At 52.1% G+C, this 27,261-nt stretch overlaps 2 protein-coding genes across 8 annotated transcripts; one reads left to right on the top strand and one right to left on the bottom strand.

Moving 5' to 3' along the window:
* The first annotated feature begins 636 nt into the window (after positions 1-636).
* Positions 637-18,084, top strand: CAMKK2 (calcium/calmodulin dependent protein kinase kinase 2). 6 transcript variants are annotated; one of them, XM_065646163.1, is made up of 18 exons: positions 637-706; positions 5,406-5,531; positions 5,931-6,417; positions 7,537-7,584; positions 7,964-8,017; positions 8,165-8,216; positions 8,309-8,442; positions 9,049-9,085; positions 9,905-9,926; positions 10,219-10,307; positions 10,541-10,740; positions 10,831-10,884; positions 11,357-11,430; positions 11,932-12,019; positions 12,267-12,362; positions 12,914-13,042; positions 14,986-15,086; positions 15,439-18,084. In XM_065646163.1, the coding sequence occupies exons 3-18, from the start codon at positions 5,980-5,982 to the stop codon at positions 15,512-15,514; spliced, it is 1,692 nt and encodes a 563-aa protein (XP_065502235.1). In that variant the 5' UTR covers positions 637-706; positions 5,406-5,531; positions 5,931-5,979; the 3' UTR covers positions 15,515-18,084. The 6 variants fall into 6 exon arrangements, 5 of the variants coding, with proteins under 5 accessions (XP_065502235.1, XP_065502236.1, XP_065502234.1 ...); XM_065646164.1 differs by lacking the exon at positions 637-706 and adding an exon at positions 1,106-1,215 and having other exon boundaries at positions 15,442-18,084; XM_065646162.1 differs by lacking the exon at positions 637-706 and adding an exon at positions 1,106-1,215.
* A 1,527-nt stretch (positions 18,085-19,611) lies between these two features.
* Positions 19,612-26,875, bottom strand: P2RX4 (purinergic receptor P2X 4). Of its 2 annotated transcripts, XM_065646479.1 has the most exons (13): positions 26,813-26,875; positions 26,139-26,243; positions 25,448-25,595; positions 24,372-24,443; positions 24,221-24,293; positions 23,647-23,743; positions 23,383-23,463; positions 23,127-23,268; positions 22,650-22,786; positions 21,159-21,252; positions 21,007-21,072; positions 20,821-20,916; positions 19,612-20,284 (listed from the first exon to the last, which is right to left on the bottom strand). In XM_065646479.1, exons 3-13 carry the CDS (start codon positions 25,532-25,534, stop codon positions 20,252-20,254), a joined length of 978 nt encoding a protein of 325 aa, XP_065502551.1. In that variant the 5' UTR covers positions 25,535-25,595; positions 26,139-26,243; positions 26,813-26,875; the 3' UTR covers positions 19,612-20,251. The 2 variants fall into 2 exon arrangements, with proteins under 2 accessions (XP_065502551.1, XP_065502550.1); XM_065646478.1 differs by lacking the exon at positions 26,813-26,875 and having other exon boundaries at positions 26,139-26,548.
* Between the last annotated feature and the right edge of the window lie 386 nt (positions 26,876-27,261).

Genomic DNA, 27,261 nt, shown 5'->3' with positions numbered 1-27,261 from the left:
CAGCTGTATTTCTAGCGGTGAAAAGTAACCCAGGTTCCCACATAGGCTCCATGGGAGCGCTGGTTTTGGTGTCTCGTCCCCTCTCAGCTACGTTATCAAACCTCAATTAATCAGTGCTGAGGAGCTCAATCCATAAAACGTTTGGAGTATCTACTATTTTACAGTAAGTGTATCAACCTGCTTTCTACAGTGGCTTTCAAGATCCTGCTCAAAATAGCAGCTTTTACCCATAAAGCTCTCATGGAAGCATCCATGCTCCGGGGAGCTCTACGATGTCAAAGCGGTGCCTACAGCTGGGTCTCAAAGCAGACAAGGAAGAGGGTTTGTGCCAGCCGTGGTGTTCGCATCTGCTCAAGGTTGAAGTTGTTGCTTCCCAAAGAGTCATTTGAAAAACTGCAGGTGAGACCTTCCCACCAATGGTGCTTGGTGGATATGTACTCGATAAGAAAAGCGATTAATTAGCATGGACAAAGCAAGGGAGATGTTTACCGAGGGCTGGGGCGAGCTGGGGGGTTAAAGGCCATGCCTGTGCAGCAGCGTTTCCTCCATCCTGGGGCTGCAGAGCTGCAACCTGAGCAGGAGCTGCCCTCGGTGGTGGTGGCCGCTGTGACATTTCCAAACAACTGGTTTCTAAACCTCCCCTTTAGGTGATGGTTTCAGAAGCGTTGGGCGACCGTTCAGTGAAGGTCCCGGGGAGCTGATGCAGGTAAGCCAGGCTGGACCCAGTCGGCCTCACGCTGGAAATTCTGTGTTTGCACAAGGGCGGAGGGGAGGAAGCCCCGGCCGAGCCCCGGGACGTGGTTTCTGACCCTCTGGGACGCGGGGGGACCGCGGCGGGGACCGCGGCTGCGCTGCGAGGTGAGGCGGGGCTGCGTGGCCGGAGGGGGGAGTAAAATACAAAAAAAAAAAAAAAAAAAAAAATTAAAAAACCAAAACAACCCCCCCCCAAAAACACCCTAAAGAACGACTCACGGGGGGTGGGCGGGCAGGATGCGACTGCCCGGGGGGAAACCTCCCCTTCCCCGGGGCGGAGCGGGGCCTCCCTCCCTCCTTCCTTCCCTCCGTCCCTCCTTCCTTCCCTCCCTCCTTCCCTCGCTGCCGCCGCCGGAGCGGAACCGAAAGCGAAGGCGGCGCCGGGCGGCCCCGCTCCGGCCCCGCGGGCAGCGCAGCGCGGCGGCGGCTCCGGGGGCTGCGGGGGCCGGTCCCCCCCGCCAGGTCGGTGGCTGCGGGGGCGGGCGGGGAGGCCGGGCGGGCCCGGCCGGGGGATGCGCCCGCGGCTGCGGAGACAAAGCCGCGCCCGGAGGGACCGGGCCGGGCGTGGGCGGCCGGGGCCGGGGATGCCCTGCAAGGAAAACGGCATCGCCTTCAGCCGCGGCTCTCCCGCGGGGCCCGCAGCCGGCCTGGGCGGGGATTTTAGCGCTCGGGGATCGGCGCTGGCGTTTCCCCATCCCGTTTCGGGGGAGGCCCGGCAGACGTCCCGCTCCCGCTCGCCTCCCGCCGCCCACCCGCCCCGACAAGTGCCGGTGGTACCCGCTGGGCTGGCAGCATCCCGGGCTTGGGGATGGGACAAGGTGGTGGCTGTTCCCCCGACACCAGGTGACCCGCAGACCCCATGGGGCTCGGAGCAAGGGGACTGGGAAGAGTTAGGGCACGGGGTTGGGAAAAAGGGGATTTTTAAGGTTGAGGGGCAAGTGAGAGGCCGGGAGAAGACGGAAGGATGGTATCGGCAGCGTGACTGTGTATAGGGGACAAGTCTCTTTAGGAGAAGCCACAGGTTGGGTTGCTGCGAGTGACCGAGTGTGGTCAGGAGGTGGGATGCAACTCTCCTGGAGCACCAGGAGCATGGAGGTAACAGCAAAGACCAAAAGCAGTGGCGGGATGACCGCGGGAAGCTGGTGCGATGGGGCTGTGGGCTGATGTGTGGTGCTGCAGGAGCAGAAACCATCCCTGGGGACAGGACCAAGGTGCCCTCGGGGCCAGGGGGACCATGCTGGGGAGGGGGTGAGTGGTGGCTGTGGGCAGCTAGAGCTGACTTCACGGCCCCTTGTCAGAGAGGCGGCCCCTCTCCCACTCAATTTGGGAAAAACAGGCAATAAAACCCAAGAGCCCATCCCTGAGGGCGCCGCGAGGGATGTCTGATCGACCAGCGCTGTTCCGGGGAAGGTGGCTGTTATCAGACTGGGGAGGTAATTTGGAGGAGGCTTTGCTTTCAACTCAGCCCTAATGTCTTCTAAGTGGTGTTCACAAAGTGCAGAGCCGCTCTCGTTTCTGCTCTCATGGCCGTCGCGGGCTGGAGCTGTTGTTTCCAGGAGAGCCAGGAACCACTCAGCAGCGCTGGACAAGGTGATGGTGGTGCCTGAGCTCATCCTGGCCCGTGCTCAGCGCCATGGCCAGAGCTTACGCTCTTGCTTGTTATACATTGCTTAAGTAGTGTTAGGTAGTATCATCAAGATTATAAAAAGATGGTTTTTGACTCCTATTGAAATCTGCCACTGGGTTGCATGCTGTTACAATGCTACCAGCCCTGTTTTGCATTTTTTTCCTAATTCTTTCCACCCTGTGTTGGATGGGCCAGGCGGCACAAGAGGCTCTTCCATTTGCTCTGGGGGTGATGAAAAGCTTTGCTGCTTGGGCACAGAGACCTGGCATAGCTGGGGGCTGCGTGCCTGTTCCCGGTATCTCATTATTTTGGGTGTCCTCTGACTTCTAGAGAAGCTGCCGTGAAATTTTTTTCCATTAAAAGTCAGGCGGGGATGCATATGGTCTTTGTATACTACAGTGACTAATATATTTCTGGCAAGGTCTGTGCTCACCCGTAGGAAGGGAAACTGTGATTGATGCCCCCATTGCTGCAGATGACACTGCTCTTGGCACTGATGTTCCCACCACTGACAGTGGCCGGGGAAAGCAAAATAGCCACTGGACTCTGCCCAGCAAGAGCCGATAACTGCTCTGGTCAACTTTTAACCACAGACCTTCGGTGGTAGCAGGGGGAGGATCCTCTGCGAGTAAGATCAGCCTTAGTTTAGGTGGCTTGCATTCAGTTTTCTTACAAACAGAGTTTTTTGCAGTGCGTTAGCTGATCCCCACGGAAGGATGGATGGAGGTGTCATTGCTGGAGCTGCCACCAAGTCTGACTCCCTTGGGAAGGTCCGACCCTGACACCGTGTCTGGCTTTGCCAGAGGGAAGCACACGGGGTAGAGAAACAGCTCTAGGGAGGGAAAGACAAGCCGACACTCTGATTTAAACCTGTGCAGCTGCAAAGTGTCATCCTTTGCATACCCCGAAATCGGTCCGTGTGTTCCCAACCGCATCCCACGGGGACCAGGCAGGGACCACGCATTCCCAGAAGAACTGGAGTGGCAGGAGGGGGCTGTAAAAATCACTTCTCCCTTGCAGGGGCTGATTTTGCTCACATTTGTTTCTGCTAAAGCCACGTGGACGCTGAGCGAGAGGGAGAGTCGCTGCCAGGGTTTCACAGACCTCTTTTCATTTTAATATCCCTCTCCTTGCTGAATTAGATGCGAGACTGATTGCTTCGATAATCCTGCCGCAGCCGGTATGGGTTATATATGGATTGCAGCCAAAAGCTGTGCCGATAAATCATTCCTATACACCAGGCTGTTATATTTCCTGAGGATTTCGTGGGCATGTGCTGCTCGCTTTTACATAAGGATCTGCCGGAGTTCATACCAGAATGTGCCGCTTTTCCCCAGGCAAGGACCCGGGTGGGTCGGTGGACCCAAAGCCCCCTGGCTGTATTTCCCCTCTTTGGGTTTATTACTGCCATTTCAGCTATTTTGGATTTCTTTTTGGCTGGGAATACGGCTGTTCTGCTCCTCCTCAGTCTCCCTGTGTGCTTATTAAGGAGAACCGGTTGTGTTATTGTTCGCAGTTGTCCCACGTCCCGCGGGGCTGTGTTCAATGGGGGATCCCACTTTTGCGTTTCTCTCGGGGAAGGTATCATCTCACAGGGCCATTTTTGCAAAACCCCGTGCTTGGCCCCTTTGCACACATGCAAAGGGAAAAAACCCTCTGATTTTCCACTTAGCCGATGTTACGGTGATGCTTGGCTGACTTTTAGCCTGTTTACAGAGCCCAGGGAAGCCTACTTGAATTAATCAGCCTTGATATGTTTATCCTGGTCAAGCCAATTAACTGCCACTGGCCAGGGCACGCTCTGCTCTCAAGTGTGGCAGAGACTTTACAACTCTGTTTTGCTCTGGTCCAGCAAAGTTTAGCACGAACCCTTGGACATTCGGATGCAGGCGATGCTCTAAGGGCCGGACAGGATGCCCAGCCGTGTTGTGCCCCCGCTGGGGACCGGTGCCATGGCTGGCGATGCTCCTGGGGTGGCTTCATCCCAGGGCCACCCCACTGAGCTGCCTTTTTTGGTGTGGCCGCGGTGCACGGTCAGGGTAGAGGGCACAGCGTTCAGGATCGGCCCCGGCTTCGAGGGACAGCTATTTATACGTGCCCACTGGCGTGGTGCCCAAAGCAAGCCAAGCAAATGGCAACCGGCCTCGAGATGCATCCCTGTGGGTTCGGAATAAACAGGGGGTGGGGAGCTGCTTGTTTATTTTAATCTGTTATGGGAGTGCATTAAAACACGCTCCGGTGGCCACCAGCAGCACTGGGGGGGGAGTTTTGCAGCCATGATGCCCAAGACACGGAGTCTCAGTTTAGTTTGGCCGGTGGCTCTGGGCTCCCTTGCCCAGCAAAACCCCAGCAGGGAGCCGATTCAGCCCCGCAAAACGAGGCGTTTCTGAAATAGTTTGTCCTTGTTGCTGTTCGTCGGCTTATTTATAGCCTTCGCATCCCCTGCGTTTCTCTGTGCCTCGAAGCAGCGAGCAGTGCTGGGTCGGCTTTAGCTCCGGGCCAGTCCCACTCGGGCGACAAAAGCTCCGGTTTATAGATTTGTGTTGAAAACAGCAATTAGGCCATTGCGGAGCCTCGAGGAAGGGGGAGACAATCTGATTTCTGTACTTGACCCGTAATTTCTGCTGGGCTGATTCAGAGCGGTTGTGCTGCGGGCGCATCACGGAAACTTCAATGGAGCTGAGTGGAGCTAATTTTAACCGGCCGCCTCGCCGAGGTGTGGGAACCAGGCAGAAAAACGCCCCGAACCTCGTTCCTGCTCCTGGGCTGTTTGTTTCAGGACTTTTTTTTTTCTTGCTTCAGTGGCAACTTGTTAACCTAGAAATTAAAACCAGCACTGACATCACAGCAGGGAAGAGTGATGGTTTACAACCAAGCAAGCATCGAACTGTCCTGGCTGCTGTGGGGTGTCTGGCATGTGTGAATTACACCATTTCCTCCCCTTCTTTATTTATTACTTATGTATATATGTATTTTTTTTAAATTCTCTGTTGCTTGACAGCATTGTTTTCTTATTTATCTCAAGGTTCAGGAACGTGATTTTTGCACAGAAGGCTGTAGGGAACCCAGGTTGAAGAAGAAAAATTGCTGGCAATGATGGGCTGCGGGAGGAGGCAGTGAGCTGGGGAGCTGATCCTGCACCCTGTGCTTGGTAAGCCGGTCCCCGTGCCCATGAACTGTGCCGTTCAGGGGATATTTGGCCGAAATGTGCTCCTTCCGACTGCGGGGCTGAGCAGTAAAGCAAGGAACCGAGTGGTGTTCATGCCGGCATAGTGCAGGGCATGGTCCTGCCCCTGTAAAATACCCCTTCTGGAGTATTTCTGTAGTGGAGATGATGGGGTTGTTATTCCCTGGGGGTGTTTAAATAAAGGGAGTGGAAGCAGCAGCCTCAGAGCCGAAGCTGGACCCTGCCAGGGCTGACGTACGACCCCAGGGCCATCATGTGCCGCCGCCTTTGGCTTTACCATCCCCTATGGGATTAATAAATTGATCTGTAGAGTAACGACTGGCGGGAGGAAATCCCGCTCTCTGAGCCGCGCTGTGTTTGCAGGTGTGCCCCCCCGGCGCAGCGTGGCCGGGATGAGGCCGTCGGTCGCACCATGCCATCATGCGTCCCCGGCGGCTCGCCCCCGCCGCGGCCCCTCTGCGGTGACAGCGGCTGCGGCCACCGCGCGCCCGGGCTGCTGCGGGACCCCCCTGCGCTGAGCGCCCACCGCCCCGGCATGGCCTCGCTCATCGTGGTGACCGAGTACGAGGTGACGGGGAGCGCGAGCGAGGAGGAGGAGATGAACGCGCCCGTCGGCGAGGGTTTTGGGGCCGGCCGGGAGCCGAGGGCGAAGCTGCAGCTCTCCGGCCGAAAGCTGTCCCTGCAGGAGCAGCCGCAGCCGGCCCGCTCGCCCGGGAACGGCGACGGCGCCAACGAACGCTTCATCTACCCGTCCCTCCCTTACTCTCCAGTGACGTCCCCCCACTCCTCGCCACGGCTGCCGCGGCGGCCGACGGTCGAGTCGAACCGCGTGTCCATCACGGGACTCCAGGTGAGGGGGAATCGCGGCTGCTCCCGTGGTTCTCCTGCCCCCGTCCGCCTGGTTTCTGCACCCATGGCTTTGCTTCTCGCTTGTTTATTTGGGATAAAACCCCATGGCACGTCCACAGATACGTGGCGGGAGGTGGTGGGATGTCCTGATCCATCCTGGGCCATGGGGACAGCCCTCGGGGAGGTGGGACCCAGCGGCTTAACGTAATTTCTGCCTTTAGAATCACAGAGTCATTTTGGTTGGAAAAGACCCTCAAGATCATCAAGGCCAACCATAACCCACCCCTGGCACTAACCCATGTCCTGACAACCTCATGTCCGTCTGCCCAACCCCTCCAGGGATGGTGACTCCAGCACTGCCCTGGGCAGCCTGTTCCAATGCCCCACAGCCCTTTGGGGAAGAAATTGTTCCCCAGATCCAACCTCAACCTCCCCTGGCGCAACTTGAGGCCGTTTCCTCTGGTCCTGGCGCTTGTTCCTGGGGAGCAGAGCCCGACCCCCCCTGGCTCCAAGCTCCTTTCAGGCAGCTCAGAGATCAGAAGGTCTCCCCTCAGCTCCTGTTCTCCAGCTGAACCCCCAGCTCCCTCGGCTGCTCCTCCTTTTGCAGATGCCTCCAGCTTTCACAGCTGCGTTTTGGGGGAGCCAGCAGCATGCCATGATTTTAGTTTTTCCCCCTTAAAAAGAGACACCTCCTGAGATCTAAAGAGCAAAAGGCCCTGCCCGGCCCCCGCCTGCCAGCGCTGACAGAAACCGGGCAGCAAGCAGCTGCTTTGCCCGTAAGAAATAAAAATACTCAGCACCGGGTTGCTGGTGTTAACCCCCCCGGGGCTCTCTCGGCCGCCGATCCCCACCACCGCCCGCCCGTCGCGCACTCTCGTTCCACGTGAGCGGACAAGGTTGCCTGCCCGGCCGTTAACGTCTGCAATTAGCCGTCTATAAACACGCCGACGCGTGGCCGGGCAGCTGCTGTTCATGGCTCGTGAATCAAACGTCCAGCCCTGGGCGGGTGCAGAGCACAACCGGGTGTGAGTTTGCAGAGAAAGTTTTGCTGGAGATTTCAAAGCAGAAGAGCAAATAGCGGTTTTGTGGCTCACGTCGGATCCCTCCCCTCTCCCCACAGGACTGCGTGCAGCTCAACCAGTATAAGCTGAAGGATGAGATCGGGAAGGTGAATATTTGTTGGATTTGAGGCGGGGCGGGGGTATGTGGGACAGGAGGGCGCTGGGCTCTCTTTTGCAATTTCAGCCGCTCACAACGGCAACTGGGCTGTCTCCTCGCTGCGATGCCAGTCTCCCTCAGTGGTGCCAATGGAACTGTATTATTTTTTTTTTTAGTTATTATTAATATCCCTCCTTCCTCTCCCTCCCACAAAATGGGGACATTTGAACGTTTGCTTTGCCGGTGGTGTGATGCCAGCCCCTGCATCCCACCGCTGCCGGCTCCGTGATCCCGGCGGGGTTTGCGGAGGGGCCAAGAGCCTGGTTTGGTGCTGTGGGGTATTTTTTTGGATTGTCCCTAACTGGTCCCCCTGGCTGTACCCCCTTTAGGGCTCCTATGGCGTGGTGAAGCTCGCCTACAACGAGGACGATAACACTTACTATGTGAGTAGAGCGCATAGCGGGGTGGGTGGGATGGGGACAGATCCCCCCCCGACTCCCTGCCCCACTCCATGCCAGCCCCATCCCACCAGCCCCGATTTATCCTTGATTTGCCCCAAATCCCACTTTTTTTTTTCCCCCCTCTTGCAGGCAATGAAGGTTCTCTCCAAAAAGAAGCTGATGAGGCAAGCGGGTTTCCCCCGTAAGTGGCGCAAAAGCTTCAGGGTGGGGGATGCTTTGGGGACCATGGGGGCTCGTTCCCGACCCAACACCCCATTTTTCCTTTTCCCACAGGCCGCCCACCACCCCGCGGGGCCAAAGCCGCCTCCGAGGGCTGCCTGCAGCCCCGCGGGCCCATCGAACAGGTCTACCAGGAGATCGCCATCCTCAAGAAGCTGGACCACCCCAACGTGGTGAAGCTGGTGGAGGTGAGAACCGGGGAGACCCCCCCCCGAAATCCACCCCTGGTGTGAAGGAGCCTGGACGCTGCGGGGACGGGCGTCACATCGGCTCGGGCGGAGGAGAGTGACTGCAGAGGCGCTCGTGTTTTCCCTGGTTTAAAAGGGTTTTTATTCCTCACCCTCCCAAAACGATTTTTTTTTTCTTTCCTGCTCAGAAAGGGAAATGCAGAAAAATGTTGCTTCCTCAGAGGAAACCAGCGCTCAGATGGGGTTTGGGGGAGGAACTGGTGTTTCCACCAGTTCTGTGGCGCAGCCGTCCTGCCCTCCACCCACTGCCTGTATGAAAGGGTCCAAAAATTAAGAATTAAGGATGTGGAGGCTGGAGTTTATTTGGCTCATGAGTCAGATGATGCTTCCTGTGTGTTTTAAATATTTACTTCCTTGAAGTGCATCTATATCTCTGGCCTCCTTTTTTTTTCCCCATCCCTTCTGGGTATAAGCTCAGAGATTAGCAGACCACGCTAATGGTGCAGATGGTGCAGAAGTGAGATGGCTGCTGAATAAATAAATCACAATGTTTAATTTACAAGGTTTTTTGGTGTTGTTTAATTGCCTTTCTGGTTCTTCCGGCAGGTCCTGGATGACCCCAGCGAGGACCACCTGTACATGGGTAAGTGCCCGCTGCCCTGCGGCACCCGGGGGGCGTCAGGGGGTTGGGGTTTGCTGCCAAAAAGCGTTCCCCATGTGTTTTGGGCTACGTGCAGGGTTGGGTCTCCAGAGAATGTAGGACCTGGATGTGCTGGAGGAGCAAACCTGCTCTAACGGTCGGGGCGAACAGGATCCAGTCAGAGTTGGGAAAGGAAACGGGGGAGCTTTATAGCACTTTATAGGCTTTAATTCGACATCGGGGCATGCTTTGCCATGAGAGGCACCAGCATTTGTGTTCTCAGGTTTGAAGCTGGGCTGCTAGAAAGTAGTTTTCTTTCTTTGGCTTCGAGAACAAGGAACGTGTTAATTATCCACGGTACAAACGAGCTCCTTCCCAATCTGTCTTGCAGACTGCAGCAGTTTGCTTGGTGTAAAGACACAGGCTTTTGGAGGAGGCGTTTCTTTTCCATCATCTATGTTCAGCCTGAACTAGCAGAGGAGTGTGCGATGCCTTCATGGCCAAGCGCAGAGGTTTGCTCAGGGCCTGGCCTTGGCTTTGGCCTTGGCCTTGCAGGCAAACCGAGGGTTTAGTGAGCTGTGGGCTGGGTGCTTCGTGATGCTGAAGCTGCAGCACTGCAAAGGTAGTTGGCAGCATCTCCTTAATTGAAAACGGAAGCAACCAAGATGCCATGTGCCTTGCATAAGATCGCAATCTCCATTTAAAAAAAAAAAAAAAAAAAAAAAATTTTGTCATTAAAATGATAGCTTTTGTGCCGAGACTGTGCTCACAGGAGCTCTAACCTGTAAGTGATCCATAATCACCTTCTCTTTTGTGTTTCAGTGTTTGAACTGGTGAAGCAAGGGTGAGTGTTGAATTCCACATTTAAACCCCCCAAAGCGTGAGCGTGAGGCGGGTTTGCGGGTGTTTCAGCTCGGACACCTGAGGCGGGTGTGGGACGCAGAGGCGATGGGGAGGTTCATGGTGGGTCCCCTGTGGTTTTGGGTAGCACCTCCCCAACGCAGTTACAGTTGTGTACACCCCATATGTGCCTGCGTTTGGGGCCACGTGCTGCCACCGGCTGGTGGCAAAGCCTGTGGGGCCAGTTTCAGTGCATCTGGACGGGGAACAAGGTCCATTCTCTGTTGCCTTTGCAGCCCCGTGATGGAAATCCCAACCTTGAAACCTCTCAGCGAGGACCAGGCTCGCTTCTACTTCCAGGATCTGATCAAGGGCATTGAATACTGTGAGTGTCTGTGCAAAAAGGACGAGATTTCTTATTTTTACTCTTTTTCTAAACACCTGGGGCTGGACTTTCTGCTGGTGTACAGTGTTATTTTTGGTGGCTCATGCTGCTGCACGGGGGTTTTTGAAGCTGGGGCTGGTCGCGGTGTTAGCAGCAAGGCCACACGGGGCTTTGTGGCTCCTTTGCTCAGACCGGTGCTGCTGCTGAATTGCTCCTCTTTCCTTTGGCTGCAGTGCACTATCAAAAGATAATCCACCGGGATATTAAACCTTCCAACCTCCTCGTGGGGGAAGACGGGCACGTCAAGATCGCCGACTTCGGAGTGAGCAACGAGTTCAAGGGAGCCGATGCCCTCTTAACCAACACGGTGGGCACCCCCGCCTTCATGGCCCCAGAGACGCTCTCGGAAACCAGGAAAATCTTCTCCGGAAAGGTCTTTAACAGAAATTGGAGGGGTTTTGGTGTAACATTCCTTGCCCACACTGTCTGTTGCAGATTTAACTGTGCTTTCTTCACTCTGCAGGCTTTGGATGTCTGGGCCATGGGGATCACGCTGTACTGCTTTGTGTTTGGGCAGGTAAGGAGGTGGATTTTTCAGTGCTGTTGGTGTTCCAGGGGGTTTTGGCATGTGCCACCCACGTGCCGGGTGCGCGGTGGGGTTTGCACCCTGCGGCCCAGCTCGAGCTGTCGGGCATCGCCGAGGGGAGGTGGGGACGTGTGGGTAGGAATGGGAAACTTCTGCCTGTCCCCAGGATGGATGCAGCCAAACGGGCTGCGCTTCCCGCTTTTCCCCGGGGAAATCTCTGTGCCTGGCCAGATTTTTTTAGGAAAGGAGCCATTGTAGTAATATGGTCATTTTTAGTCAAATGATATTTTCATAGCCTTTAAAAGAATAATTTGATATAATAGGAAACCTTCCGGTATTTCCCTATAACTGGCTCCTTTCTGTCCTTCAAACCCTATGAGATCCCGATGGTTGACTGGCTGCCCCACTGCCGCTTCCTAACAGAGGTTGTTGCTTTTCTCGTTGCTCTTTTTCTTCGCGGTAGTGCCCTTTTATGGATGAAAGGATCCTGAGTTTACACAATAAAATCAAGACCCAAACGCTGGAGTTCCCAGACCAGTGAGTACTCAAAAAAAAGCCCCCAAACCAAACCAAAACAAACCACAAACCTCTCAGCCCTTATTTTGAAGCTTGTTTGAGCTGTTTCTCAGACACTGCCTGCGTGGGGCTTGCTCTGCTGCGATGCAGATTTGCAAAACTCAGACTCTGAGCCCTTCTGTTGGCCTTTGGCCCTGGAAAACTTCCGTTGCGTTAAACGTGAAAACAGCATCTCTGGGTTTGCAGTTGCCAAAGAAGGAGCGATAGAAGTTGCAGAGGCATTTGAGGGAACAGATTAACCTCTGCAGCTGCTGCCTGTTGGGTTTTAGCCTGGGTGGAATTGGTATTGGGCTCTCCCAGCCTTATACATGCAATATCATGCTCTGGATTGCCCAAAAAGGGGATATTTAGTTTCCCTGGGTTGTTTGGGAAGGGAAGAGCTGTGTGGCACCTGGGTACACAAGTAACCAGAGCTGCACTCATCCCCTTCCCCATCTCATCTCTCCCCTCTCCTTTCCCCAGGCCAGAAGTTACAGACTTCTTGAAGGACTTGATTACACGGATGTTGGATAAAAATCCCGAAACTAGGATTTCAGTCCCAGAAATCAAGGTACTGACCCAATGCCCCGGTGTTGGCTGTGACTTCACTTCTGTTGGGTTCTCCTTGCTCGGCTTGTTTTTTCGGGAGTCAGTTTGGTCGCGCCAGGGTAGGTCCTCCCTGTGCCCAGGGCCCCTGGGCAGGTAAGTCCCAGCTCCTTCCCCTCCTCTGGGACCTGCTCAGCTTTGGGACCTTTGGTGCCTACAGAAGTCACAGGCAAAAGGAAATCCCCTGAGTGCAGTATTTCCTCTGCTACCAGGAAAGTACTGTGCAACAGCCTTTCACAGGAGATTTCTGGTCCTTCGCCCCTGCGAGAGCCTGGAAGGGGCGAGAAGCTGAGAAAGTGGAGACCAAGGTAGGGGGAAAGGATGGCGGGGGAACTGCTGAACCGTTTTGTGCTCCTGCAGCCACCCAAGACGCCAGGTGTGTGGGCAAGGAGAAAGAGAGTTTCTGCCTTCTGTCGTGGATTAATTCAGGTCCAGGACTAGAGCTCGGCGGGTCTCCCCATCACTACTGCTCCTCCGTATGGTCTGGAATAAATCACTCCTGCGTCTTAGTGCTGTCTTATCCATAAGATGAGATTGAAAACAGATCTTCTTCCCTATAACCCACTGAGATGCTCAGTGCTGTAGGTTACCAAGGCTATTGCTCAGTTGTGTAGACGGGGCCAGCGCTGGCTCCAGGGGAGCTGCACCACAGCATTTTCTGCTCCAGGCTGAGCTGTTACTGGTGGCACTGGGGAAAGCTGGCTCACCAGTGAGATGGAACATCCCTCCCCTGCTCCCCGGTATTTCAGGAGCACACAGGGGCCGTAGCTTGGGCAAGGAGATGCGTTTGCCAGGGTTGTGTTGTTTGAGTTATGAAAAAGAGGAAATCGTTCCTGACAGGCTGTGTTATTCATTGAAGATGCACCCTTGGGTCACCAAGAACGGAGCGGAGCTGCTGCCCACGGAGGATGAGAACTGCACCCTTGTCGAGGTGACGGAGGAGGAGGTGGAGAATTCGGTCAAGCACATCCCCAGCCTGGCCACCGTGGTGAGTACAAGGGAGATGCTGGTTTGTGGATGCGCAGCGGGGTCCGTGCTGCCTCCTGGGTCAGTCCTGAGCAGCTGGAGTTTGATGCTGAAGGGCAAAAGCTTTGGGGTAGGATTCGAGCAAAGACTTCCCTGCTCTTGGAAACAAGTGCTGCAAGATGGGGCTCAGCATCTCGCTGGAGGTGGCTGTACCTCCTGGTGCGGGGGAATATTTCACAGTGGTCCTGTCAGCGAGTTGCTGGTCTCCACGCTTGAGTTGGCTGCCTAAATATGCCTGTATTTGCTCAGGGCAAAAGAGCATCTGGTCCAGGACCTGCTTATGTGTGGGAGCAGGTGTTTTGGCCGGGCACGAGGAGCTCCCGCCCTGTTCTGCCCATCCGGCCGCAGGGGCTGCGGGAGCTTCCCGGGACGGAGGTTTATCTGGGCCATGGTGTGTGCCAGCCCCCGCCGGGAGCTATTCTGGGTGAATTCCTCTCATCTCTTTTCAAGCTGATATTTTTATTCTCTGCAACCCACTGTGGCGGTGGTGAGAACCACAGTGTAACCCTGCCGTGCGTGGAAAGTGAAATCTTTTTTGGGTTTTGAACTTAATGATTTCTTTGTGTGCCTGCTAGCCCTTACGCTAGGAGAAACAGTGAGAGACCATTCTCATTTCCCTGGCATGGCATTATCTGCCTGTAGACACTCAGGCTGTGATTTTTTGAAGTACAGATCTCCCTTTGAAGCCCCTTTTCTCTCTCGTGGCTGTGCCCGCATCTGTCTCCGTTTCTGGAGCTCTTTCTCACTTCGGTGCCCTGCAGAAGCCTCTTCAACTGCAGACACGTTAATATGTAAATGTGTGTTGTACTGCTAAAGCTGAAAAAGCAGATCTTGCTCTAAAGAGATCCCCATTGATGAGGGGTTTTTCCCCATTTCTCCTGTTCAGAGGTGACTTGCTGCGATGCTCCCAGCCCTGTTGAAAATCCAGGTGTGTTTAGCACAGCTCAGGGCTTTTACTGCGACTCTTGCCTCTTAAATAACTCACCACCTCCAGGCAGAGCCTGTATTTTCCCATTTGCGTTTGTTCTTCACAATTACCCTCTGGTGCCTGATCTTTGTGCGTCCAACTGCAGGCATTAATACTTGAGTATGAGATTCATGTGACTTCGATTCTTGCATAAAATGCCTTCCCCCGCGGGACCCTGCTGGTATGTGTGTTTCAGTCATGTAAGGGCTCTCGGTGCACCATGGTGAGCAGATAAATAAGGCACTGAGGGATGAGAAGCAATATCAAATGAAGTCGGGCGTTCCCAGAATGGGATGCACATGCCAAGGGAGGGTCCAGAGCTGCTCACATTGTTCTCTTGCTCTCACCAGGAAAATAAGTTTGGGGATTCCTGGGAACAGCCCTGACACTCGCTCTGTTCCCAGCAGGCTCCGATTGCAGCTGACGCTGGGTAACTTTGTGTTTTGCAGCCAAAGCGAGACAAACAGCCCATTTTCCAGCTTGATTTTGGTAAACATTAAGGCAAAATTGTGCCAGTTCCTTCCTTCCCCTCTCCCTTTTGAATGAGTTTTTTTCTGCCAGGTAATCACAGGGAACCACAGATTTGCAGGTACTGGGTGCAGGGATCAGTAAAACCTACTTCTGAGGGGAGAAAATCTCCCCAGCCTTGGCTTTGCTCACCTCTCCAGCCTCTCACACCCGGCGTGGCTCTCGTCTGCGTGTTCACTTATTGCACCACGGGTTTTAGATGAGGATGCAGCTCCTGTACGAAGCAACTGGAGACGTGTAAATGTGCTTCCTTCTGTGGTTTCATTGTCTTTTTTTTTTTTTTTAAGAGAATTTTGACTTGTTTTCACTAATTCTCTTAATTACCTGGTCATGAGGGTTGGATGTTCCTGTTGCTCTCGAATGAAAGGAAAGCAGTGGCACCTCTGACAAACTCCAGTCTGGTCTTGCAGATCTTGGTTAAAACGATGATCCGGAAGCGATCCTTCGGGAACCCGTTCGAGGGGAGCCGCAGGGAGGAGCGGTCGCTGTCTGCCCCCGGGAACTTGCTGCCGTAAGTGTCATCGTGGCCTGAAAGGACATTTGTAGCTTGTCTTATGCTCTGGGAATTACTGTAAAGCACAGGAGGAGAATTTGAGGAGCTGGGCTATCAATCTTATGTGTGGGGCCACAACTGGGTTGTTCACACACACTCTGTCTGACCTATAACTGCTTTGGGGGATGATTTTTATGACCTGGCATATCCTGCTCCTCCGATGGCCTGAAAAGCATCTTTTTATGGTGCTCCCAGCCTGTTCCAGGGGAGCTGGGGGGTCCCGTGGTGGGGAAGGAACAGGTGCAGCTGCCTCAGTGTCTGCGTTGCCTTTTTCTGCGTCACTAAGCAAGTGTTTTATTTCCTTTTCAAGCAGGAAACAAGGCAGTGAGGATAATCTGAAATGCAACGACTTGCCCAACGTGGGAGAGGAGGAACTTCTTTCGTGAACATCAGCTTCAGGGTTCTGTTGAGCGACTTGGTCCGGGGCACGTTATAAAGTGTGCGGCTGAGGATGAGCAGCATGAACAGAGCCTACACCAAACACAGCATGACACGACGCTATTTCAGTATAATGCTGGATATAGAGCTTACATAGCAGCATGTTCTAAGACATCCAACTACTTGTCATAGACATTGAACATCTCCGATCGCTGGGACTGCTGACTTCGTGTGGGAAAGGTGCTGGCTGATAGCGGAGAGGTGAGCTACCGTGCTGAGCAGCGACAGTGCTTTGCAAAAAAAAAAGAAAAAAAAAGGCATTTGGAACTGCTTTTACCTGGCGTTAACGCCAAATAATTTCCAGGGACTCACGCCAGCATCCCAAGGCTGTTGTACGCCTGTCGCGTAGTGGCACACACAACATAAAACTACACGTGCGCACTTTGAGAGTTCACGACCTGCCGGGAATGTTGTTGCATCTATTCCTCATCGTTCTGGTTTGTTTTTAATTGACACCTTTTTAAGTGCATGGGAACAAAGCAAAAATCCACCTTTTCAGCTTTTTAAAGAATGCCTACCTTTGTGAGCCGACATGTATTAAACAGCATCTTCGGGACGTTCAGAAAATGAGGTTAATTACCTCCTAAGGTAATTAATGCCTTCCCTAAGGTCTTGATGTGACTAGGACTTGGTAAGCTGAGTATTGGGTGTATGAAAGGAAATGGAATTTAAGGGCTTAAGTTCAGTTTGAACTATTTTTGCTGCAGACATATGAGTGAAAGGTGGTGTTAGGCTGAATGTTTGTTTTGAACAGCAGAGAAAGCACTAACAATAGTTTGTTTCTAAATCTTTTACTTGATCTAGGTAGATATAAAATTCAGGGTAAAATCCTTCACTTCCATGTACATTACATGGTTTACTACAATTAAAAATAATACAACTTATGCTATTTTTTAAGTATCGACTTAGGGCTTGCTTAGAACTTGAGATCTTAATGAAATACCTAGGTTAGCTAGTAATTTTCAAAGAAACTTTTGTTTTCCAAACTCTTAATCTGGATTTTGGGGCCAATGCTATGTATTTTTTGCCAGCTTGTTACCAGTAATTTGTGAATGCCTGTGGATCAGAGGCTTGTTAGTAAATTAAGTGTATACCTAATTCATGGATTGTTTCTTACGAAGAGCTCTTTCACCTTCAGTCAGATTACTGACTTATTTTGTGGTGCTTGTAAAAAAAAAAAAAAAAAAAAAAAAAAAAAAAAATTAGTAATCTATCGTGTGGTGGGAGAGATTCTGATGTCCAGACTCACTTTCCCAAGTTTTCCATGCTCGGAAAAAGCTGGAGAACGGCAGAGTGTGGGTGAGCTGGAGAAGAGTCAGGGTTTGGTTGAGGAAAGGGGTCACGGTAAGTACTGTTTTGGGGATGGTGCTGGGGTGAAGGTCTGACCTGTCCTCAGTCTGCTGTGGTTGTGTGACCTTGACTGAGGCGTTTAATGTGATTGTACCTGAAATGGGGAGGATTTAAATGTCCCCAGCATGTAAGGGACTGCTAAGGCATAATTCTTTGCTTTGAGGAAGAAGACACTAGGAGCGACCCCAGGATTTTGGTTAATGCTTGCTGACCCTGGCCACGGGTGGACTGCCTTTAGGTGACTGTCCCCTTGTCTTCCTCCACTTTGGTCACTGCAAGCAGCAGAGTGCTGAGCTTCTGGGCCCTGCCGCAGTCAGACCTGGCCTGGTAATTCCTGGTTAGGATGGGTCTTCGTTAAAGCTGGTGTAGCGTTAGCAAGCGCGCAGGTGCCTACACAAACTGTCCCTTACAGCTTTTGATCACTTGAAGCGATGCTGCTGGCCTCTCTCCAAAGCCAGTGACGCTGGTTGGTGGTTTAGGAGCAGCACTATGGAGTCTGGAGCCATAAGACATGCACTGTTTCCCTCCCGTTTTAGTCCGAGGCGATGCCAAAGCCCTGCAGCTTCAGCTACGGGAAAACCAAACAGGTCACTTGGGTGCCAGTACCACTGCAGCTGCCTGCTCCCCTCCCTAAACAGGACTTGGCGGTGCAGAAATGCATGCGAGTGGGTTCTCTAACCTTGTAAATCGACTCATTCTGCCAAAAATCCAAAAAAAACCCACAGGGGATCTGATTATTTATAGCTGGTGCATAGTAATGTGTGTGGTGCGTGTTGTTAGAGGTGAGTTGTAGAGATGCTCTGTGCTGCGTAGCTCCGGTTCGTGATGTGCCAGGTGCGCAGCGAGATGGTTTACATTTACCAAACAGGCTTGCCAGGTGCAAGACGGCTTCTAAAGAGATGTTACCAGAGATCAGTGTCTGACTCGCAGGGACTGCGTTTGGTTCATAAGCATCCTAAAGCTCGGCACTTCCCTGAGGCAATCCCCGAAATGATGTCTCTTAGTGCCGGCTGCAGCCAAATGCACATTTCTGAAAGAAACTCGCTGTAGACTTGTCCTGTTGATTAGTTCTGTGGAAAGCAGAAAGCGTGGCTGTGTGAGGAAGAGCTATCTAAGTGCATGACCTGTTAGAGAAGCTTTACTATATATATATATATATATATATATATATATATATATATATATATATATAAAATATATATATATATTAAAAAAATATATATAAAAATCTGCTCAGTTCCCTCCCTGCCATTCCTTAGTAGTGAAGCTCGCTGTTTTCTTAGAGTGAAGTAAACATTTTGCTTGTGCCTTGGAACTGGGCTAGAGCTCCATTTCCCCAACTCCCTCCCTTTCAAGCAAGCCCGGTGCTGACTGCAGGCTGACTGGTGGGTACGAAGCCTTTTTTTGGCTCTGAAAGCACACAGGGAAGCACGAAGGGGAAACGAGCCTCTCGTCTCAGTAGTTTTTCTTGGTGGTCCCCTCCTACCTATGAGGCAAGGGATCTGTTTATTTTCTAAGGTCCTGAACTGTTGCTGATTTTTATACTGTTTGTTTAAATGACCAAGGCTTGTGTTTCATTCCTACCCTGTTATTATGCATTTAACTTTATCAGGTGTATCAAGTTTAAATACTGTGTATTTACCGCTTTTAAATTATATTACATAAGAAGAAAAAAAAAAAAAAACAACCAACAAACAACTAAGTGTTTTTCCACACAACTGTTCAAGCTTCTCTGTACAAGTTGAAATAAATGACACGCAACCAAACCCAGAGTTAGTTGATCCACTGGAACCATTATCCTGTTTGACTGGTCTTTATCAAGCTGTGAGTGTTTGCTTGTTGGAAAAGGAATCTGAAAGCACCTTCCTGTGTTAGTGACATCTGGTGCTCAACCACAACCAGGGATTTTGGGCTACGATGAGCCCACAGTGGCTCCAGCCCGTGTGTAATCCAAACCGGAGCGCTGATTTTTGGAAAGGCACCGAGTTGTGACACTCAACACTCAGCAGCAGCAGGGAAATAAAAATGTTAATACTGTAGCAAACCCACCATCCTGCTGGTAAAAAGGCAGAATAGTGCCAGGCAGGATGCTGGTGGTACAGAATAGGTGCCAGGGCTCTGTAACACTAGAAAAGGTTCACAGAACAGGAAGAGCTGTACCTTGCGTGCCAGCGTGATCAGCAAAGATGCTCAAGGCCATGTGAAGAGAAAAGCCAACAAATTCACTTAAATTTTGTAAACCCATTAAATGCAGCAGCCCAGAGACAGGGTCTGGCGGTGAACAGCATGGGAGGTATGTCAGGGAATAACAGATTCATAGGATTGTGACAGTTAGATCATTTGAGGCCAACCGTTAATCCAGCACTCAAGTCCACCTCTAAACCCCGTCTGCAAGAAACTCAAATTTCTTCTGAGCAGTCAGTACTAGCCACACTAGTCTAACCCACCCTGGCCACTCATTTTCAGCTGAGATAGGGTTTTAATGCAACAGAGAAGGTGTCAGGAGAACCAAGGTGGAGCAGCAGCTGTCGTTGCAGCAGCACTGGCAGAGAGGATCAAGAGGCAAAGCAGGCAGCAGCACGGGCTCCGGCAGCTCTCCTCTAGCAGTCAGGATCTGTGCAAAATGAAGACTGTTCACTGATCCTAGGGAAAAATAAAACAAGCAAAAACCCAGCTTGGAGGACTCAAAGACGGCTGAGAGAAGGTAGTATTTTATTTAAAGAAAGTAAATTTTGAAGTGGTACCATAAAAATTACACAAGCGGAAAAAAACCCCAACATCAGTAACCAGTAAGGCATTTACCACAGTGCAATGGAAGCAGACACTGTTTTGCGTCGGTCTGTGGCCACTGGAGCTTGGAGACACTGTTAAATAGTAGGCACAGGCTCAGCTAAGCATCACACTCCTTCAGGACACGGAAAAGTGATTTGATAACAGCAAGGAGCTGCTCTCCCAAGGTTTGGCAATACCTGGCAGGGGCCATGTTCACCGTGAGGAAGAATGTTGTGCCTGTTCCCCTGTGCTCTCTGCTACCAGGGAGCTCAGGGAAAGGACTGTCAAAACGAGAATGTCAGAGCAGTCCCTGTCCTAGGCTCGGGCAGTGCAAGAGGCCTGGCATAAAAGCACAATTCTCCCTCTGTGCTTAGTGCAATTAACCTGGAAAGACAGGAGACCCAGTTCTGCTCTCTGGGGGTTGGCTTCAGCCAGAAAAGTAGTGAAGAAGGTCCCCTTCTCAGGTTTGTTCCCCCCTTTCTTCCAACGAAGAGAGAGGTTGGACTCATGGCAGGGTCAGAGTAACGTTCAACAGCAGCAGTTGGCGCTGTAGCAGCAGGAGATCAGGAGTTTGTGCCGTATGTCTCAATGAGACCCTGCAAGGATCAGAGATTACAGTTCTCTGCCAGAAAACTCTTCGTTCTCCCCCTTCCTCTCACATAAAGCCCTCCGCACAGACAAGCTACTCTCTGCTACTCAGACTTTCCATTTCCAGTGCCACAAGGTCTTTTGATTCAGAAATTCACTCTCTGCAACGCTTCCCACCAAGCACAAAGGTGCAGGGCCAAGCCGTACCCTCAGCACCAGTGAAGCAACCCTATTAAATCCTCTACTGGCCAGATGGATCAAATTTGCCAAGAACTGCAAACCCAAAAAGAGATGCAGTGGGAGCATGACAAGTTCTTGAACATTCACTTCCCTCTCCAAGAGTGGTTGCCCAGGAAACATGATAGTATTTGTTTCTACTGCTCCACCCTGCAACAGCTTTGAGGTAAAAATGAATTTCTCTGAGGAAGACAGTTTCCTCAGAGCTGTGGTTCAAAATCTCTGTTTGATGTGGACTTTCTAAATCCTGTTTCAGGATCTCTCCAGAGTCAGAGGAGGTACCAACTTTGACTTCAGTGATGCTTACCAGTTCATCATCCTCCACATATTTGTATTTCTTCTCCCGATAGTAGTATCTCTTCTTCATGCAATACAGAACAAAAATGTCACACAGCACTGTTGCCTAGCAGAGATTGAAAGAGTTTAAGACAATGATCCTCAGAACTGAGTCACTAATCCAGAATTGAGTCCAAGTGCAGACAGTGTCACTTACCACACCAAACAGTGCTAAGCCTGAGCCAATGTTAATCATTGTAGGAATTACATCAAATTTTCCTGCCTAGAAGACAGTTACAAAGGTGAATATGTTTTTCAGTATCTCTGAAAGTCCTCACCACAAGACCTCCAGGAATTAAGACACCCTACCTTTCCAAACACTATGATGTCAAAGCGGATGCCGTAAGCTTTGATGAGTGTCCGTGATTCAGTGCCATTACTATCCTTGTAGTATTTCGCAAACCTGGAGCAAATACAGATCAGAACTTAGCTGGTAGTTTCGAGGTTGCTTATGTGATCATGCAACATCCAGGTGTGTCCCCCATCCCAAGAGGATGTGCTGAACATTGGCACAAGCCCCAGATGATGGATGGAGATTTCATGCAGGCAAGCACATACAGGAGAAAATCCTACAACAGGCAAATTTAAGGCAGCAGTTTGCACAAGGCAAATCAGGAAACTTGCAAAGCATAGGAAGGGGTGAAAGTTATCTTTAGTAGGGGAGCAGAAGGACAGATGGGCAGAAGTTCAGCTGCACATGAGAATGAGGCGAGCAGAGGCTGCAGAAGTGCAGGCAGCCACGAGAGGGCAGGGCCAGGAGCAGGCAGAGAGAGAGGAAGCACAGCTCAGCTCAGCTCAGCTCAGCCTGGCATGTGAAGGTTGTTCATCCCCCAGGCAAATGACAGGGAAAAGGGATAAGAACAAGTAAGTGAGATCAGACTTACTCTGCCACATGGTTGACTAAGCCAGGAGGAGGAAGAGAAGAGGGTGGAAGAGAGGAGGAAGGATTGGTAAGGGATGCACCACCGTCTGGAATTAGCAAGAGCACTTCAGAACCCACATCAGCCAGGCTGCGATATCCTCCAGCTGGTCTCGCCCAGCACCCCAATACCTGCAGGCCTGGCACCTCCCAAACACACACTTGTCCTTGTCTACATGACAGCAGCTTCTCAGTGAATTCATTCGAGTTACCGCAAAAGAGATCTCTTGTCCTAAGTGAGAGTTTGTGACTCTAGAAACAACCATAACCCTGAGCCGTATTTCCTCATGAGCAGGACCATGGCAAGGATCTTGGCAAGGTGGCCAATCTGTATTATTACAGCTCTGAGTCTAGATGCAACCAGCTAACCAACTGCGTTGGTGGTTTTACTGGAGGTGCTGGACCTACCCATAATTGCCAGAATGTCTATGTGGTGGTGGATGCCAGAAGGATATTCCTGATGCTGATACGGTCTTAAACTGACAGAGCCACTTTCTAGAGGTTTTTCCCTCATGCACAGCAAAGAAGGTGCTTCAGTCTCCCACCCCCACAGCCCACCCCGTCAGCACAGGCTGACACAGCCTGCTCTCACTCTGCCAGGCCACAGGAGGCTGGCGCAAACCGTCACCCAAATACGACTCAGACATTCTGATGCAGTCAGTGGAGCTTCACTGCCTTTCCTCTTCTGCTGCGGTTTGCACACACTGAGGATCAAACCCTCTCTATGTTTTACAGCATCACAGAAACTCTCCAAGTTTTACAGCATAATTGGAAGTCCAAGCACTACCCACAACTGCCGGAGGAGTGCAGGCAGCCGGTAGCGCTGTGCCAGTGGCAGACACAAGCACAGGGACACCAGGTGCCCTCCGCAGCCACACTACCTGAAGTTGTAGCCAGGCGAGACGGTGTGGGCAGAGTCCGTGTTGTCAAGGCGTCGAAAAGAGTATTCCGGCACGCAGAGGGAAGCAGACCTGTCAAGGTTGCAGTCCCAATTGATCTGCAGTGCCATGACTCCACCCTGCCAAGTGGAAAAGAGAAGAAGGTGAGCAGTTCAGGTGCCAGGGCAGCCCAGCTCTAGGCTCCCTGCTGACCAGGACCCTGATTTACTGGCCCACGTCCCAGTCCCAAGCAAACACCCTTGCCCGCTGCTACAGGAGGGCCTTGCACATGTCCCCAACTACATCAGCCAAGGCCAAATATTTGTTGAGTAGAGTTGACTCCTGTCCTTCTGGCCAGAGCAACTCTTCATTCTGCAGCTCTTCTGTGTCCTGTGGCTTGTGCCACCAGGCAGAGGGGGACAACCACCTACTGCTCCTCTTCTACACAGCTGAACCCTGAGAGAAGGGTCAGCCAAATACCTTCACGGCCATCTCCTGGAAGTTCTGCCCTGCAGATTTAACTATTTGTCCTAAGCGAAAGATAGGGCAGAAGGGATCTGTCTGGGGGTCATAGATGCACTTCTTGAGGTAGCTAGAGTTGATACTGGGGAGGATGTTTCGCCTACAAGAGAATAAAAAGAGAAGATCTGTTGCATCTTTTTCCATTCCTCCAGCTCCCCTTTACTGTCCAAGAGACCAGACAGCTCAATGCCTCAATGCCCCACACATGATTTACTTGCTGAAGTTGAACTTGGGATACAAAATGTTGTTCTTCACCAGAACGGTGAAGTTTTCAGCTTCTTGCAGTAATGCTGGCCTACAAAACAAGAGGAAAAGTACATCATTTTCACTTATATTTTCACAAAAAGGACTCTGCAGGATCCTTGGTGATGACCTCTTCAGCTTTTCCCAATAGTACCTCACAGGGAGAAACATCAGTTGTGTGTCACCAATCTCCTCTCAGGAGGGCCACTGCAGAGTAGGAAGACAAAGCACTCACCTGGGTACAACATAGTCATCCTCCACAGGACACCACGCAAAGACTTCACAGGTCTTGATGCTGTTATTGTAGGACACGCACTCTCCAGTCTGGATGCCTGGAGAGACATGTGAATGAAGCGGAGCAAAAATACAGAGGCAGCATCTGTCCTGTGATATCTCCTCACTCCATAAGGTGAAAGCGATCTGCTCAGAGGTGAAGTGCCAGTACCAAGATCCCCATTATCTTTCATTGCAATTTGTGGTGCAATTTCAGAGAAAGTAGCATCAGGGCCTTTTTCTGTGTCAAATCCTCATCTACGTGAAATACTGCTTCATGGTCTCAAGGTCTTGAAGAAGCCCTCACACTGTTTGCTAATCCAAAGCACACATCTATCCAGCATCCACTCAACATAGTCTAAGCCCATCTGCTCTCCCCTAGAAGAAAAATCTGAGCTTCTCTTTCAGTTCTTTTAGCTATGAGAGAATGAGAACAAGGAGACCAAAGTGAAATGCTGCTTCCTTCACAAGAGGGAAGGCACAGCACAGAGGTATCACAACACAGACTGAAAGGAGCCCTCGCAGCAGGTTCTTACCGCTGCTGTGGATGTCGACATACCCTGGGACACAATCCTTATTCACCCTGCACTCTGTAGTATCATCTGGAAGCTGGAGAGAAACAATAATCACACTAAACTCTACAAACTCTTCCCCACAAGGCAGGATCAAAGCAGGTCCTGTACCTACCTCTGGGCAGTGGCCTTGGTGCTGATTCAGTGTCAGTATCGCGTTGGTCATGACGAACACAGTGTGTTCCGCCTGAACATGCAAAACAAAGGAATTTAAGAGTGACAGCCTGCAAAGAATGTCCAAAGCGCTGCCCCAAATGCCTTTGTTGACAGAGCCCAGATAGCCCACAGAGGAGGCTTGGACAGTGCTGGTGCAGCATTAAAGGAGCAGATTCCCAGATGTATTGCCTGATGCCATTGCCTCTAGGCAGAGGAAGGACTGTGGGACTAGCAACCCTTTCTGTCCTCCCACTCGGTCTGAATTTCCTCATTTATATTACAAAAACAGATATCACACAGCTCCTCAGGGGAGTCACAGGGCAGGAGCAGAGATGAAGTTCCAGCTGCAAGTCTCAGCACAACTCCCACTCTTTTTTTTTTTTTTTTCAATATATCTATTAGAAACTTGACCAGTCCTGGTTTGTTTCTCCAGGGAGCACCACTCCCATTATTTTCAGTTCTGTACGACTTAAGATCTTGTTGTTTGCTTCTGCTCCACTGATATGCAAATACGAGCACTCAGCCAAAATCTGGCTAAATCTGTCACTTTTTTGTGCACATCTCATGCGGACAGAGTGACCAACAACTAGCAGCTTGGCCGTGCCTGCCAACCCCGAAGTCCACCACATATTGCCCTCACAGCGCAGATTCTCAGTCAATCAGTAACTACAGTAACAGTTCCTCTTCAGTTCCGGACCAAGTGACTTGTAGGCTATCCCCGGGGTTTTTGCCAACAAGTTAACTTTGAGTTGTTTGCTTTACAAAGCAGTAAGGAAGAGGACACGTGATTATTGTTGCAATTCTTCCCTGAAGTCTACAAAGTTCTCCCTCCTGTACAAGCACACACACAGACACACTCTTCTTGACACAAGCTTCCCGGGGGCTGGTGGTGCAGGTGGTCAGCATGATTTGTGACAAAGCAAAACCGCTTCCTTTTCTCGTATCAAACCCGTGTTGAACCTGCTCCAGCCCTCAGTGAACTTTGGCAGCTGTTGCTCAGAAAACCCTCCCTGGGCAGGTGAAAGCGACTGATACCTGAGGAGGGATGACATAGTCGGCCGCGTCCCAGATCCTGGCTCCCAGGGCGGATGTGTTCGTCAGCGCTACTCCTTTCACCTTCATGGTTACGGAACTGACCACAGAGTCTGTTTCCTGGTAGCCCTTCTCCCACAAAAAGACCCAGCTGCAAGGATCGAAGAAAGCAACAACAAAAAGTAGATAAACACCATCAAGCAGCACAGGCAGTTGGAATTTCTCCTTTTTTTTTCATGTGTCACCTGAAAGGCCTGAACCAGGCAGTTTCATTGCGCTTCTTAGCAACGTCCATTCTGATTTTTTTTCAGAGTGGTTTGGCAGGGTGCAGTTACTACTTTTAAGCACACCCCCGCTGGGTGAACGACGATCACCCTCCGGGACGGTCTCTGCTCCTGAGGGGCCCTGTCCTGCCCACAGCTGCCCCTGTCACCTGTCGGCGCCGCCACCCGTGGGCGAGCTCCAGCTGCCCCTCAGCCCGTGCTTCCCACCACCCCACCCCTGACAGAAAACGGGGCCCCGGGAGCTGCCCCCCCGGCCTGCCCCGAGTGAGGCGGCCGGTTCCCGCCCCTCAGCCCCACGGCCCCGCTGAGGAGCTGCCCGGCCCGGCCGGCAGCCGCCCCGGGAGCCCCCTCGCCTGCAGCCGCTCTGCGGGTCCCCCCGGGGAGGGACGCGACCAGAGCTGCCCGCTCACCCGATCACGTAGGCGAGGATGGCGAGCTGCACCCCGCGGTTGATGAGCCCCACTTTGCGGCTGCGGATCAGCACGATGCGGGGGGTGTCGTACTCGAAGAGAAACCTGTGGAGAGCCCCACACGACACCATGGCGGCGGGCGGCGAGGGCGGGCGGGAATCCCCCGCAGGCCGGGCAGCGGCTGCCGCAGCCCCGCGGGGACACAGCGCCTCGAGCAGCCCGGAGAGCGCTCCCGCAGCCCCGGGGCTTGTGCCGGGGCTTGTGCCGGCTCCTGATGGCCGGCCCTCCCCGCCAACTGCGGGCGGCTCCGCCAGCCGCCGGCCCTGCCCGCGGCCCAACTGGGGAGAGCGGAAGCCCGGAGGCGCCGCAGGCTCCCCCTGGGCTGTTTTGGGCAGGGAAATGGGGTTCATCGCCGCCCTCAGCCCTTCGGGGCTGCCCGGGATGAGCCGGGGCTCGGCAGGCAGCGCAGGGCTCGGCCCTGAGGGCTCCTGTCGCTGGGGCTCTGCCTGCGTGGGTCTGGGGGCGGGAAGAGCAGGTGTGGGGGGTTCATCCTGAGGTGGATGCTCTCGCCCTACTTGTTCCATTTGGGATATTTTTTCTCATCTTTCGCATTCTTAGCAGTTTTAAGGGGAGTTTTTCACCTCCACACTAACCAGACATGAGTCAAACGTTACCTGTGAGTCTGCTGCTGGGCTATTAAGGCTCACAATGCTGGACAGACAACCTCACACAAGGGCCATCCTCACACCAAGACGTAACGTGCAGCCAGACCAGGGCAAGGTCAGAGCATCTGCCTGCAAAAGAGAGGAGAAGCAACGTAAAACTGCCACCCTCCCATCCGCAATGAGCAAATCCTTTATTTATCCTCTTGCAGAATTAATCTTTGCTATAACAGCAGAGATCTGCACCACCTAATTCATGCATCTTCCACCTGGTGCTGAGCTGCACAACACAGTGCTTATTTTAGAAATATCACCATAACACTCATAATAGCAGGTAAATCATTAGAAAGAGATGAAGCGAACTGACGAACTAGCAATGGGAATTTCAGACAGTATGAAACTCTTAAAAGAGACTTTGAGTCAGCTATAAATTAGTAAAACACTCTATCACAAAACCAGTC

Source organism: Caloenas nicobarica, chromosome 16 (assembly GCF_036013445.1).
Source record: "Caloenas nicobarica isolate bCalNic1 chromosome 16, bCalNic1.hap1, whole genome shotgun sequence".
Lineage (NCBI taxonomy): Eukaryota > Metazoa > Chordata > Aves > Columbiformes > Columbidae > Caloenas > Caloenas nicobarica.
This window is presented reverse-complemented; position numbering and strand designations above follow the sequence as displayed.

Excerpts from the sequence above, each read along its gene's own strand:
- CAMKK2 (XM_065646163.1), top strand. The coding sequence starts at position 5,980 with ATGCCATCATGCGTCCCCGGCGGCTCGCCCCCGCCGCGGCCCCTCTGC. Across the intron at positions 12,363-12,913 it reads CTGAGAAAGTGGAGACCAAG|ATGCACCCTTGGGTCACCAA; the intron begins GTAGGGGGAAAG and ends TATTCATTGAAG. Across the intron at positions 13,043-14,985 it reads TCCCCAGCCTGGCCACCGTG|ATCTTGGTTAAAACGATGAT; the intron begins GTGAGTACAAGG and ends CTGGTCTTGCAG.
- P2RX4 (XM_065646478.1), bottom strand. The coding sequence starts at position 26,548 with ATGAACCCCATTTCCCTGCCCAAAACAGCCCAGGGGGAGCCTGCGGCG. Across the intron at positions 24,294-24,371 it reads ACCAAGGCCACTGCCCAGAG|CTTCCAGATGATACTACAGA; the intron begins GTAGGTACAGGA and ends GTTTCTCTCCAG. Across the intron at positions 23,464-23,646 it reads GATGACTATGTTGTACCCAG|GCCAGCATTACTGCAAGAAG; the intron begins GTGAGTGCTTTG and ends CTTGTTTTGTAG.